Source organism: Chiloscyllium plagiosum, unplaced genomic scaffold, assembly GCF_037043375.1.
Source record: "Chiloscyllium plagiosum isolate Xiang-an unplaced genomic scaffold, Cpla_swu_hap1 HiC_scaffold_11, whole genome shotgun sequence".
NCBI classification, from domain to species: Eukaryota; Metazoa; Chordata; class Chondrichthyes; order Orectolobiformes; family Hemiscylliidae; genus Chiloscyllium; species Chiloscyllium plagiosum.
In genome coordinates this window covers 85894889-85910231 of record NW_028270149.1, presented here as the reverse complement: position 1 = coordinate 85910231, position 15343 = coordinate 85894889, and the positions used below count along the sequence as shown (strand labels likewise).

At 42.7% G+C, this 15343-nt stretch overlaps 1 protein-coding gene across 1 annotated transcript in view; it reads right to left on the bottom strand.

Annotated features, from left to right (window-relative positions):
* The window catches only part of LOC122557533 (sodium- and chloride-dependent neutral and basic amino acid transporter B(0+)-like), a 44354-nt gene that overhangs the window by 10118 nt on the left and 18893 nt on the right, over positions 1–15343 (bottom strand). Inside the window, exons 7-10 of the mRNA XM_043705280.2 lie at positions 8384–8524; positions 7635–7863; positions 5440–5565; positions 3446–3564 (exon numbers count right to left, since the gene is read on the bottom strand). Coding sequence (XP_043561215.1) covers positions 3446–3564; positions 5440–5565; positions 7635–7863; positions 8384–8524 — 615 coding nt within the window. The remainder of the gene's footprint in view (positions 1–3445; positions 3565–5439; positions 5566–7634; positions 7864–8383; positions 8525–15343) is intronic.

Here is a 15343-nt window from a genome sequence, read left to right as displayed (position 1 = left end):
TGGCATTGTGAAGCAGCAGTGTTAATCATTGAGCCACCATTCCTCCAGGGTTTGAATGCCTCTCTCTCTCTCTCTTAGTTGGAAGGAATGGATGGAGTTATGATGGGGTCTACCCAGAGCACTACACACTCTGATGGTCACCCTGTCTGATTTATATTCTCCTGTTGCAGCAATACAATTGAATAAACCTTTTGAATTTGTTGCTGATGATCTCAAGAAGCTCAACACTATCAAAGACACACCATCCAGCACTTTAAACATTCATTAGCCATGTCACAACTTGCCTAGGTTCCTTCAACTGTAATTACCTTAACTCACATTACGGTGAAGAAAAGAAGGGCCAAGCAAATGAGAACATGACCACTTGTAAGTTCCCTTCAAACTTGCACATCACTCTGACTTAGTCATTTATCATGGTGCCCTCACTATCACTGAGTCTAAAACTGGTAACTCCATTACAGTACTATGGGTGTACATATAGAGATTGAATGCAGTGATTGGTAAGGTGCTCACCACCAACATTTCAAAGGCAATTAGAAATGGACAGTACATGATGGCCTGAGCACTGTTGACCAGATCCAATGAATGATTAAGGCTTCAATCTACACTGGTTGGGTTTCAGGTAACTACCATCTCTAAGTCTAATTCTGTGTCTTTCTCTGTTGTTTCAACATCATTCATGACGTGTGTGTTGGTCCTGATGTTTCTTTGATTGTCAATATTGTGCAATGATGATGTGGGGAGTGACTAAACCTTCACCAGAGCCTAGAAAATTACATTTGTTGTCGCTTTTTGAATCAGAATTACATGGGGTATATTTCACAGGAGCAGAATATAGTTTGAAACTTTATCTTTCTGTGCAATCAAGGCCATGGTGATGACCTTCTGTCTCAATGTCACACATATTGAATCTTAAGATGAGCAGAAAGTCTGCTAATTGTGGATGGTGTCAGTCATAAACATCAGTGCTTATTGCCAATGATTGTCACTGCTACATAATTCTCATTAGTCTCGCTCAATATCATCTGGCACTGAAGATCTAGAAGGTTTAAATCACATTTTGACGTCTTGCATTTTCATGTAATTTATGAAGAAGTCATAAATTTAATTTGGAATGGATTTATTTCTCTTGCTTTCTTTAGTGAACATTCAGAGGGGAGGAGGGTATAAACAGCAACCTCCTTGCCAGTCAGTCTAACCTGGGTAGTTGGGAAACTTTTGGAAGTAATTCCATGGGTCCGAATGAATCTGCATTTGGCGAGGCAGGGATTAATTAAGAACGATCAGGGTTTGTTAAACGGAGCAGGTGAAAGTAGGGTACTGCAGATGCTGGAGATCAGAGTCGAGATTACAGTGGTGCTGCAAAAGCACAGCAAGTCAGGCAGCATCCTGGAGCAGGAAAATCGACATTTCGGACAAAAGCCCTTCATCAGGAATTCCTGCTCCTCGAACGCTGCCTGACTGGCTGTGCTTTTCCAGCATCACTCTAATCTCGACTTTGTTAAAGGGAGGTCATGTCTGACTAACTTCATTGATTTTTTGAAGAGATGACTAGGTGTGTAGATGAGGGCAATGCTTTTGATGTCATCTACTGGGACTTCAAAAAGTGGGGCTTTTGATGAGGTCCCACATGGGAGACTGTTAGAAAAGATAATAGGGATGGGATCCAAGGAAATTTGGCAAATTGGATCCACAATTGGCTGAGTGGCAGGAAGCTGAGGGTGATGGTTGAGGGGTATTTTCCAATTGAAAGTCTGTGTCTTTTGGGGTCCCACAGGAGTAAGTGCTGAAGCACTTGCTGTTTGTGGTTTCTATAAATGATTGATGCTTAAATATAGGTGAGTTGATTGGTTAGTTTGCAGATGATATAAAAATTGGCAGGGTGACCAAAAGTGAGGAGGATAGCCTTAGATTATAGGAGGAAAGAGACCAGCTGGTCAGATGGACCGATCAATGACAAATGGAATTCAGTTTGGATGAATGTGAGATGATGCTCTTGGGCAGGACAAAAAAGGCAAGCTTTACATAATGAATGGTAGGACACTGGGAGGTGCTGAGGATTAGAGGGACCTTGGTGTGCCTGTACTCTGGGTCTCCGAAGGTATCAGGACAGGTGGAAAAGTGGTTAAGATGGCATATGATATACCTGTCTTTATTAGCCAAGGCAAAGATTTTAAGAGCAGGGATATTATGCTGGAAATATAAAATGTTGGTCAGACCACAGATAAGCATATTGTGTACAGTTCTGAAATCCACTTTGGAGGGATATGATTGTACTGGAGAGGAGATTTACCAGCATGCTACTTGGGCTGGAGGGTTCAGTTATGAAGAGAAATTGGGCAGACTGGAATTACTTTTATTAGAGCTGAGGAAATTGAGAGGGGACATGATTGAGATATATGAAATTATGAGCGGCATTCTTAGGATAGACAGAAAAAACACATTTCCCCTTGATGGAGGGATCAATGACCAGGATTGAAGTTAAAGGGTAAAAGATTTAGAGGAGGTGTTTTAAAGAGATGACCTGTCTAGAGTTACAAAGTCCAGTCTCCTCAATCTCTCCTGAAGGGAGTGTTCTGCCATTCTAGGATTCAATTTGATGATGTCTGCTGCTCTCCCTCTATGGCAAGTATATCCTTCCTTAGATAACCGTATCAAAACCGTAAGCAGGATCTAGGCAAGCTATCATTAGTGCTCTATATAAATGCATCATCCTGACAACACACATTCCAATCTATTTTTGGGAACTGCTGACAAAGATTCATTTTGTCAAAGATTTTTTGCCTTGCACTCACCAGAACAATTCACAGGAAATTCCAAAGAAACAATGATTTATATTGTATGTGAGGGGAGTGGTGATGAGTTTGCAAATAGAATCTAATTGGTAGATGATTCATCATGGAGAATACACCAGTTAGATGATAATTGACAGTTAAGTGCCAAACTTATCATCGATGTTCAAACTGAGAATGAGTCATTTGTTCCTCCTCTGTGTGCCTTCCATTAGCAATCTTGAATCCATATCCATGTATTTCCTGCGAGCTCACATTTTAATTTTGTTTACTAATCTTCCTTGTGGCATCTTATCAATGGTTTTCTTCAAATAGTCTCATCCAGTCCCTGATGTCTCTGAATGCACTGGCTTTGGAAATGTATTTTCTCATGTTAAATTATTAATATCCCCACAATTTTTATATTCCCTTCCCATTTTAACTTCCGAATGCTGGAACAGTCTCCAGGATTAGCAATGCAGCACACCCTTAATGATACATTGGATTGACCACTAGATTTTGTTGCCAAAACCTTGCACTACCAATCGGAGATGAGTACTTCCAACTGAACTAAACTGACACTTAGTTAGAAATATATGCAGTTGTCAATACATTATTTCACTTTTATTGTGATCTAAGACTAAATATGGAGAAATTGTGAAATGAAAACATACCTGTGTTACACATAGAAGACCGCAGATAAAAAATAACGAACAAACAGAAATTGTCAGAGAAAAGCGCCTTGATCGTAGAACCTTCGGGAACAGGTCCAGCAGGGCTGTTATAACTGATTCTGATGAAAACAATCATTAAATGAGATTAATAATTCATCGATAATTTACACAGTCCCGAAGAAACCTAGCACTGCCGATGCTGACGGATTGATGAGGGTAAGGATTCTGTCATGTTGGTTCCCCTCTATGTACTGATGCTGCGCCAGCATAACTGCTATGTCTTTCAAAGAATCGCCCAGCCTGGCTCTTCTGCAACTACATTGATTCCAGACCCCATCCAATTCTCAGTACTTGCTCCAAATGGTGCACAGTGTGAGGAAGAACAGTTACATGATAGGTCATGTAACTGAACAAGTGGTTTCTCTGTCCATGTTTGACATGGGGATCTGAGATTTGAGTCCAGAGTCAATGTTGAAGAATTCCAGGCCTGTGAGTGCACCGCTAGTGTCATCCTTTCAGAGTGGGAGGTGGATGACTCTATGACATTAGCTGTAAGCTATAAGTCAGTGACAGGATGATAGCGGACTGTTACTCCACTGGTCTGTGCAACTTTATGGGCAGGCAGAGCAGTGTGCACCTTTGTCATTTCTGGTGCCTAGGTGCTTCCCAGCTTTATAGTCCCCTCAGGTTTATACTTCTTATCGTAATAGTTAGTTACAGATAAGGGGCTGCATAGACCATTTCGAAGTGGAGGCTAGGGTCAACCACATGGTTGTAGGCCCGGAGTTTCATTACTGCCTCACCCACACGATGACATATTCTTTTCCCTAAAGAACCCTAGTAATACAGAGTGGGATTTTACCACCAAGCTGCTAGTTTCATGCTCAACATTGCTCACACCGTTTCCTCATTCCAGATGTATTTAATTAACTGAATTAAATTTATCAGTTGCTTGAACTCATCTCCAAATCATTTCTCTAGGGTTCTGGATTAATCTAGTAATATCACAAAATTTACTAAAATGTCACCATTCCCCAACTCATTTTTAATGTAACTGTGTCCCTTTTACTTTGGTGTGAGAGTACTGCGCAGGATGTACCTTAAACTGCACAGTGACTATCCTCAGATACCTGCAGCACCTAAGTAAAAACTGAGCATTTTTTGAAAATTCATTCAGGAATGAGGGCACTGCTGGCTGGGCTATGATTCATTGTCCAACTCTAATTGTTCTTGAGAAGATGCTAGTGAGTTACCATTTTGAACTATTGCTGTCCTTGCAGTGTATGGACACTCAAAATGCTATTACAAAGAGACTTCCAGGATTTTGACCCAGCGACAGTGAAGGGACAATGATGCATTTTCAAGTCAGGATGGTGAGTAGCTTACACAAGAACATAAGGACATAAGAACTAAGAACAGGAGTAGGCCATCTGGCCCTTTGAGCCCGCTCTGCCATTCAATAACATCGTGGCTGATCTTTATCGTGCCCTCAGCTCCACTTAGCTGCCCGCTCACCATAACCCTTAATTCCTTCACTGTTCAAAAATCGATCTTTGCCTTAAAAACATTCAATGAGGCAGCTTAAACTGCTTCATTGGGTAGGGAATACCACAGATTCACCACCCTTTGGGTGAAGAAGTTCTCCTCAACTCAGTCCTAAATCTGCTCCGCCTCATTTTGAGGCCCCCAGTTCTAGTTTAACCCATCAGTGGAAAGATCCTCTCATCTTCTATCTTATTTATTTCCTTCATAACTTGATGTTTCTATCAGACTCCCCCCACATTCAGTGATGGAATCATCCCCATTTTCCTGGATGGGTGCAGCTTCAGTGATATTCAAGAAGCTTGACTCCATCCAGAACAAAGCAGCGTGTTTAACTGGCATTCCGTCCACCACTTTCAACATTCACCCCCTCTCCCACTGACACAGTAATGTAAATAGGTTTCCTTTATAAAAGGAATGAATTTGGGTAAATAAAGTAATATCATTCTTACCTGTACTTGCAAACAGACTGCTGAGCCCCACAGTGACCAGCATGAAGAAAAATAAAATGGACCAGAAAGGTGCCCATGGCAACTGGACAAGAGCCTCTGGATAGGCAATAAAAACCAATCCAAAACCTAAACAGTGGATAGAATTGATATGGCAATATTAACAGTGCTTAATACAGATGTTGATTGACAACTTTAGCTCTCCAATGTCATGTAAAAGGTTAACGTAAGATCGATATATGTATACGTAAGATCGATAGCATCTTCATTAGGAAGTGATGTAAGATCACGAGACTACAAAATGATGGTTCTTTATATTTAGCTTAATGATGCAGATCTTCCGGTGGGTAAATAGTTATTGTTGAAGTATAAGCAGGCATTGTGTGTCAGGACCAAGCAGAAACCCTGGCAAAATTGAATCTGTGGCATTATTTAGGAAGGCAAAATTTCCAATGGACAATTTCCCAGCATCCGGAATACTCCTAAAAAATCCTTAACTCTGAGTTAGAGACTTTGGCAAGTTCCGTCTTGCTCAATTGTTACCCAGGAAAGTGAGACTGTAAAAGCTGTTCTAACTCCTGGCTAACAATAAAATTGATCCCTCAATTCAGGTTTGAACCAATCCCTGCTACCAAAACCCAAACCACTTCCAGCACTGGAGATGACTCCCAACCAAAGTCTCTCTATCCTCCAGATAATACACCCACTTTCCTCAGGTTTACCAGGATCCTGCCTGCATTACAGGGCAACTGTCTGTGGGGCGCTTGCACAGTCTCCTCGTGTCTGTGTTGGTTTCATCCGGGTGCTCCAGCTTCCTCCCACAACCCAAAGATGTGCAGGTTAGGTATATTGGCCATGCTAAATTGCCCATAGTGTTAGGTGCATTTGTCAGAGGTAAATGTAGGGGAATGTGTCTGGGTGGGTTACTCTTTGGAGGGTCAGTGTGGATTGTTAGGCCGAAAGGCTTGTTTCCATACTGTAGGGAATCTAATCAAATTGACTGGTGAGAGACAGGATTTGTCATTTTGGATTTTTGTAGGCCCAGTTAACACCCTCTCTTAATCACTTCGTATAAAGTTTCTGATCAAGATGCATCCCACCACTCTACCCGAACATTCATTTTATTTGTAGAGCTCACCATGGATCTTCAGATGAGAAATGTTTCTTTCTTTTGATGGTACAGAGTTAGGGGAAAGTGAAAAGGTGTCATTGAGAATATGGAAAAGATTTGCAAGCTTTCAGGATTGTTAAGGGGGCGTTGCTGGTTTTAGTACAGATGAGTTGGGAAGGAATGCCTGTCAGACGACACTTTGGGAGAAGGAGCAGGAGAAGAATGAGGAGGATCAGGGTGAGGAGGGATTGAATGGAGGTTATTTGATCCCATTTGCTCTGAAAGGTTGTCCCTGAGCAGATACTCAGGTCCCAGATTTGTGTGATCTAACCCTCACTTCAAAGTTATTGCAGAGTTCCCACCTCTCAATCCATCTTCTGTGGCATATTACATGTGCTCATAGTCAAAACCTGTGATAAAAAGCACAAACAAACGAATCCATTCCATTATTTTAGCTTTATCTTGTACTTTATGCCAATATGGCTATCTGCTCATTGAGGTGTTTGACTGGAGCATCTGGGCTGTAGGTGTCTGCAAATACACAATTTCTGAGGCTGTTGCACCTTATCTCGAAGGAAAACTGACTATCTACTATGCAACTCAGATATTTATATCTGTATACAGCGGATTGTCAAATACAGCTCTCTTGGGTAGTGCCAATGACTTGTCTCTTCACAAATACATTGCAGACTGGTATCTTGTCTCTTTCTAATGTCAGGGACATGGGATCACTAAGATGAATTTCATTGTACCATAACAACATTATCCAGCACCAATTCTAACAATGTTTAAAACATTAAACTGTCCTTTCATGCATTCTCTTAATGCTTGGTTTATGTTTGACCCTTAGCTAGTTACTTTCCATCAATATCATCTCTGGTTCTTTCTCAATTCCCAAGTCCCATTGTTCTGCCATTCACTAATGTTCCAGATGCCCTGCTACCCTCATCAGTTCAAAATTCCATTGAGTTTTGCAACAAACATTTCCAAACTTAGGGCTATATGAAAACTTCTAATTAGCATGATACATGATGAAATGTTGGTGCTTCAGCATCACTCAGATCAGTAAATTTAACTCTGTGGCTACCTGACTGTATGACCTCTGCAATAGGTTTGCCTTGGACATGGGCCATGTGTCCAAGGATTGAGAAGATGACAAATCCAGCAAACACGCTCGTAACGGAATTAACAACACAGACAACAATGGTATCTCTGTAGCAGTTGTTGTGGAACTTGTTGTACGATGACAGTGTTATTAAACTACCCCATCCAATAGTAAGAGAAAAGAAAATCTGTGTTGCAGCATCTTTCCAAACCTGGAATAGGACAGAGAATTAGTTAGTATTGAGAAAGTTCATCCAACAGATAAAATTACACTGACCATGAGTCATGTTGGACTATAGTTAACTGAGGGAGTACTGCTCACCACAACCTTGCCTCACCATCCACCTTGTCTATAAAGAATATCCTCTGCAGCTTGAACAAGATGATGGTAGGACCTGCCCTCAATGGAAGCTCCTTCAGAGCTGCTCACCCATTTGACTTTCTGGCAATATCAGAGCTTGGCAGCAAGCACTGCTGGCGCTATGGGCAGGCCTACAATGAAGACTGCCGTAAGTGCTGAACCGAGAAAAGCCAGAGTATTAGGCTGGGAGGGATTGGGAACGTTTGGGAAGGCGATCAGCCAAGGTTGGGTTTTGCACTCGGTCAAAATTGTCAACTGAGTTTTCCCCCATTTAACCAAGAACTCCAACCAGATTAAATTCACTACCTGAAACAGGCAAAAACAAAAATGAAAAATAACTGAAATTCAGTCAATTATATTGTTGTATTTACCTCAGCATCAGCCAGTTTGGAGAAATTTGACTGGCTCCCAATGTAGAATTCAATCCCTTTACTGGCTCCCTCCAGGGTAACACCTCGGATCAGGAATGTGGTCAGAACCACATAAGGGAATGTCGAAGTGAAATACACAGCCTACAAATAGAGAATGCCTTTTTTAAAAAGATTTTCCTATAAGGCTAGTACAGGACATAATGAATGGATAACCAACAGAACTGCGATGAATACAGATAATTAACCCTATGACTACTGGAGTAGTTGTAGTGATGTGTTTAATACTGAGCAGCAAATTGGAATATTGCCTTAAATTTTATATAATTCATGCACAGGAAAATAACACATTCAATTGAAGAATAGAACAAACTGTGATGAATAATAAAACAAAAAAGTGCAGATGCTGGAGATAGACAATAGACAATAGACAATAGGTGCAGGAGTAGGCCATTCAGCCCTTCGAGCCTGCACCGCCATTCAATATGATCATGGCTGATCATCCTCAATCAGTATCCTGTTCCTGCCTTATCTCCATAACCCTTGATTCCACTATCTTTGAGACCTCTAGCCAACTCTTTCTTAAATGAATCCAGAGACTGGGCCTCCACTGCCCTCTGGGGCAGAGCATTCCACACAGCCACCACTCTCTGGGTGAAGAAGTTTCTCCTCATCTCTGTCCTAAATGGTCTACCCCATATTTTTAAGCTGTGTCCTCTGGTTCGGCACTCACCCATCAGCGGAAACATGTTTCCTGCTGCCAGAGTGTCCAATCCTTTCATAATCTTATAGGTTTCAATCAGATCCCCTCTCAGTCTTCTAAACTCAAGGGTATACAAGCCCAGTCGCTTCAGTCTTTCAGTGTAAGGTAATCCCACCATTCCAGGAATTGACCGCGTGAACCTACGTTGCACTCCCTCAATAGCCAAATGTCTTTCCTCAAATTTGGAGACCAGAACTGCACACAATACTCCAGGTGTGGTCTCACCAGGGCCCTGTACAGCTGCAGAAGCATCTCTTTGCTTCTATACTCAATTCCTCTTGTTATGAAGGCCAGCATGCTATTAGCCTTCTTCACTACCTGCTGTACCTGCATGCTTGCCTTCATTGACTGATGTACAAGAACACCCAGATCTCTCTCTACTGCCCCTTTACCTAAATTGATTCCATTGAGGTAGTAATCTGCCTTCCTGTTCTTGCCACCAAAGTGGATAACCATACATTTATCCACATTAAACTGCATCTGCCAGGCATCTGCCCACTCACCTAACTTGTCCAGGTCACCCTGTAATCTCCTAACATCCTCATCACATTTCACCCTGCCACCCAGCTTTGCATCATCAGCAAATTTGCTAATGTTATTGCTGATACCATCTTCTATATCATTAACATATATTGTAAAAAGCTGCGGTCCCAGCATGGATCCCTGTGGTACCCCACTGGTCACCGCCTGCCATTCCAAAATGAAGCCGTTTATCACTACCCTTTGTTTTCTATCAGCCAACCAATTTTCAATCCAATCTAGTACTTTGCCCCCAATACCATGCGCCCTAATTGATCTGGAAAAAAGAACAGAAATTGCTAGAGAAACTCAGCACCTGTGGGAAGAAAGCAGAGCTAAGGTCTTGAGTCCAGTGACTCTTCGTCAGAACTGAAATGATGAATATGTTTCACGCCCCACTTTTACTTTTCAGTTTTTTTCCCAATTGCCATGCTCCGCGTAAATCTCATCTCCCTGTAATAAACCTTGACCCTAATCCTTTCTCAATCCCTTCTCCCCAGTTCTGCCTAGCTTTCCAGAGCAACTGGAAATTTATGCAGAGTCCCTGTATCAATGACTGAAATCCTGAGAATGACAGACATAATTCAGGGGTTTGCAGAATCGCTGAGTTTTAAACATTGTTATGGTTGACTTGCAGCTGCAGGGATGACAGTTGCACAGGAGAAAGTGAGGACTGGACACCAGAGTCGAGAGTGTGGTGCTGGAAAAGCACAACAGGTCAGGCAGCATCCGAGGAGTAGGAGGCTCGACATTTCGGGCATAAGCCCTTCATCAGGATGTTTTTCTAAATTGAAAACAGATGTGCAGCCTGTTTGTGGCACTTTGCATTACGGCAGACAGTCTACAAACTAGTTGCTGTCTCTTCACTTTCCTGATTGTAATCTTAGAATAAAGAACAAAGAACAGAGATCAGTATAACACGGATCAAAAAATACGGAGGTCTGGCATTGAGGGTGAGTTGGAGGTTTGGATTAGGAATTGGCTGGCTGGAAGAAGACAGAGGGTAGTACTTGATGGTAAAGGTTCTTCATGGAGTGCCGTCACTAGCGGTGTTCCGCAAGGATCTGTTTTGGGACCATTGCTGTTTGTCATTTTTATAAATGACCTGGAGGAGGGGTTAGAAGGTTGGGTGAGCAAGTTTGCGGATGATACGAAAGTCGGAGGAGTTGTTGACAGTGAGGAAGGATGTGGCAGGTTACAGCGGGATATAGATAAGCCGCAGAACTGGGCAGAAAGGTGGCAAATGGAGTTCAATGTAGCTAGGTGTGAGGTGATTCACTTTGGTAAGAGTAACAAAACGATGGGGTACTGGGCTAATGGTCAGATACTTGGTAGTGTGGATGAGCAGAGGGATCTTGGTGTCCATGTACACAGATCTTTGAATGTTGCCACCCAGGTAAATAGTGCGGTGAGGAAGGCATATGGCGTACTGGCTTTTATTGGTAGAGGAATTGAGTTCCGGAGCCCTGAGGTCATGTTGCAGTTGTATAAGACTCTGGTGCGACCGCATCTGGAGTATTGTGTGCAGTTTTGGTCGCCATACTATAGGAAGGATGTGGAGGCACTGGAACGGGTGCAGAGGAGGTTTACCAGGATGTTGCCTGGTATGGTAGGAAGATTGTATGAGGAAAGGCTGAGGCACTTGGGGTTGTTTTCATTGGAGAAAAGAAGGTTTAGGGGTGACTTGATAGAGGTGTACAAGATGATTAGGGGTTTAGATAGGGTTGACCGTGAGAACCTTTTTCCACGTATGGAGTCAGCTATTACGAGGGGGCATAGCTTTAAACTAAGGGGTGGTAGGTATAGGACAGATGTTAGGGGTAGGTTCTTTACTCAGTGAGTCGTGAGTTCATGGAATGCCCTGCCAGTAGCAGTGGTGGACTCTCCCTCTTTATGGGCATTTAAGCGGGCATTGGATAGGTATATGGAGGATAGTGGGCTAGTGTAGGTTAGGTGGGCTTGGATTGGCGCAACATCGAGGGCCAAAGGGCCTGTACTGCGCTGTATTCTTCTATGTTCTATGTTCTATAACACAGCAATAGTCCCTTCCAAAGTTTGTGAGAAGATTTGTAGCTCAGTGCTCATTGCTGTGGTTCTGTTCGCCGAGCTGGAAGTTTTTGTTGCAAACGTTTCGTCCCCTGTCTAGGTGACATCCTCAGTGCTTGGGAGCCTCCTGTGAAGCGCTTCTGTGGTGTTTCCTTCGGCATTTATAGTGGCCTGTCCCTGCCGCTTCCGGTTGTCAGTTTCATCTGTCCGCTGTAGTGGCCGGTATATTGGGTCCAGGTCTATGTGTTTGTTGATGGAGTTTGTGGATGAGTGCCAAGCTTCTAGGAATTCCCTGGCTGTTCTTTGTTTCGCTTGCCCTATAATGGTAGTGTTGTCCCAGTCAAATTCATGTTGCTTGTCGTCTGCGTGTGTGCCTACTAGGGATAGCTGGTCGTGTCGTTTTGGATAGTTGATGTTCGTGGATGCGGATCGTTAGCTGTCTTCCTGTTTGTCCTGTATAGTGTTTTGTGCAGTCCTTGCATGGGATAAATGCCGGAGGAAATGCCTCACTATAAATGCCGGAGGAAACACCACAGAAGCGCTTCACAGGAGGCTCCCAAGCACTGAGGATGTCATCTAGACAGGGGACGAAACGTTTGCAACAAAAACTTCCAGCTCGGCGAACAGAACCACAGCAATAGTCCCTTCCGCATACCAAGAGTGTGTAACCTGATGCCTTTCTAAATTCAAACATGCTGCATTTTGGAAAGGCAAATCAGGGCAGGACTCATACACATAATGGTAAGTTCCTGAGAAGTGTTGCTGAACAAAGGGACCTTGGAGTGCAGGTTCATAGTTTGTGAAAGTGGAGACAAAAGTAGACAGGGTGATGAAAAAGGTATTTGGTACAGTTGCCGTTATTGGTCAGTGCATTGACTATAGGAGTTGGGAGGTCATGTTGCAACAATTGGTCATTGGTTAGGCCACTTTTGGAATACTGTGTTAAATTCTGTTCTCTTTGCTATAAGGAGGATGTTGTTAAACTTGAAAGGCTTCAGAAAAGTTTTATAAGATGTTGCCCCGGTTGGGGGGTTTGAGCTACAGGGAGGCTGAATAGGCTGGGACATTTTTCTCTGGAGAATCAGAGGCTGAGGGGTGATCATATAGAGGTTTATAAAATCATGAGGGGCATGGATAGGATGAATAGTCAAGGTTTTTTTCCTAGGATAGGGGAGTCCAAAACAAGAGGGCAGGTTTAAGTTTAAAGTGAGAGAGGAAAGATATAAAAGGGACCTAAGGAGTAACTTTTTCATGCAGAGGGTGGTGCGTGCATGGAATGAACTGCCAGAGGAAGTGGTGGAGGCTGGTACAATTACAACATTTAAAAGGCATCTGGATGGGTATATGAATAGGAAGGGTTTAGAGGGTTATGGGCCAAATGCTGACAAATGAGATTAGAATAATTTAGGATATCTGGTCAGCATAGATGAGTTGGAACGAAGGGTCTGTTTCCATGCTGTACATCTATGACTCTGACATCCATTCATGCAGACTTATGGGTCTCCTGCTGCCTTATTTCCAGATGGCTGAAGCTCAGAGTAACCTAAGAGGGATTAGAGCCTAAGGTTTTTAGAGCACAGTTTGGAGATTCTATTGCAAACAGTGGGAGGACCACATCATTCCCCACCTACTCCAAGGTCAGTCAGATGCTCAGTGCTATCGAACCAGTTTGCCTGAAGGCAGCAAATGTGACTAGTGTTGTGGGACAACTCCATTAGGGCTGGATCATGTGCCATCAGCGACTTTCTGTGTTACAACAAGGTGAGAGTAAATGTCTGTAATAGGAGTGGTGCCTGGTTTAAATCCATGCCTTGCATAGACCAATCCCCAGTTTGTTACATCTCCAGGTGGGATGTCCCAAACCGTTAAGCTCAAGGGTGAGGAAGGATGAACTGGTTCACCTTATTTATTCACCCACCTGCTAAGTTGGATAAAACAAGTTTAATTTAAAGAAGATCCCTTCCCATTGATGATACCTTTCTCCCAGACCACATGCATTTTAAAAGGAGCCTATCCAGCCTGGTTTTCTTGAATTAACAAAAAAAAAAGGAGTGAGTGTATTAATTACTAGAAATAAGAATAAATACTAACAACACACATACATATTGATTAGAAATAATAGATGAGTCTGAATATTTAAATAAGTTGGTGGATAGATCTCTGAATTGTTTAAAATAGTTGGATGTTATGATCATTGCAGTAGAGGTTATCGAAAGTATTGATATTGGTAATTGCATGATCATAGAGTCATAGAGATGTGCAGCATGGAAACAGCCCCTTAGGTCTCTTTTATATCTTTCCCTTCTCACCCTAAACCTATGCTCTCTAGTTATGGATTCCCACACCCCAGGGAAAAGACTTTCTCTATTTATCCTATCCATGCCCCTCATGATTTTATAAATCTCTATAAAGTCACCCCTTAGCCTCTGACAGTCCAGGGAAAACAGCCCCAGCCTGTTCAGCCTCTCCCTGTAGCTCGAATCCTCCAACCCTGTCAACATCCTTGTAAATCTTTTCTGAACCCTTTCAAGTTTCACAACATCTTTCCGATAGGAAGGAGAATTGCACGCAATATTCCAACAGTGGCCTAACCAATGTCCTGTACAGCCGCAACATGACCTCCCAACTCCTGTACTCAATACTCTGGCCAATAAAGGAAAGCATACCAAATGCCTTCTTCACTATCCTATCCACCTGCGACTCCACTTTCAAGGAGCTATGAACCTGCACTCCAAAGTCTCTTTGTTCAGCAACTCTCCCGAGGATCAGTTTCATGACCATTAGTTTTGCAGATTGGTTGAGATTCTTTAATTCTGATTCTTTTAGACTATGATTAAATTACAAAAATTGGAGAGAGAGATAATCTTTGCCTGCCACACAGCAGGTACTAGGAGATTGTTCTTCCACTATGATCTTCCCAGGATGTGCTGATATACCTGAGAATATTCAGTCCCATAAGAATATCCTGTAGAGTTGAAGCAGGCTTTTTAACCCCTGTCCTTGCGTATTTTTCAAAAGGAGAATCACAAAATGTGTCTGCAGTTGAGGATATTATCCACAATGTGTCAGACTCATGTTATTTTTGTAGTCCCAAGTGGTCTGTTTGACTTGACACGCCAGTGGCCCCTTTGAAGGTCTATTGTTTGATGTCTCCATCAAATCCAAGCTGTGATATTCTGTCAGGCTCCCTCTCCAGACAGCCATGAATTTACATTCACACCCATTTTAGCATGCACTAGTCCTCCTTTAAAAAACATGCTTTGGAATTACAGATTGAAAATGTTCACAGCTTTTTGGGGTTCTGATCCCATGGTGATGACAGGATTCTGGCAGTGGTTAAGTGAGCCTCCGGGCAGTGACTGTCTGTCTGTGAACACAGGGACTGTCAGAGTCGTGGAGATGTGGAGCATGGAAAGAGACCCTTTGGTCCAACTCATCCATGCAGATATCCTAAGTTAATCTACTCCCATTTGCCGGTATATGGTCCATATTCCTCTAAGCCCTTCCTATTCATTTAGCCATTCAGATGCCTTTTAAATGTTGTATTGTGAGCTGAAAATGTGTTGCTGGAAAAGCGCAGCAGGTCAGGCAGCATCCAAGGAGCAGGAGAATCGACGTTTCAGGCATAAGCCCTT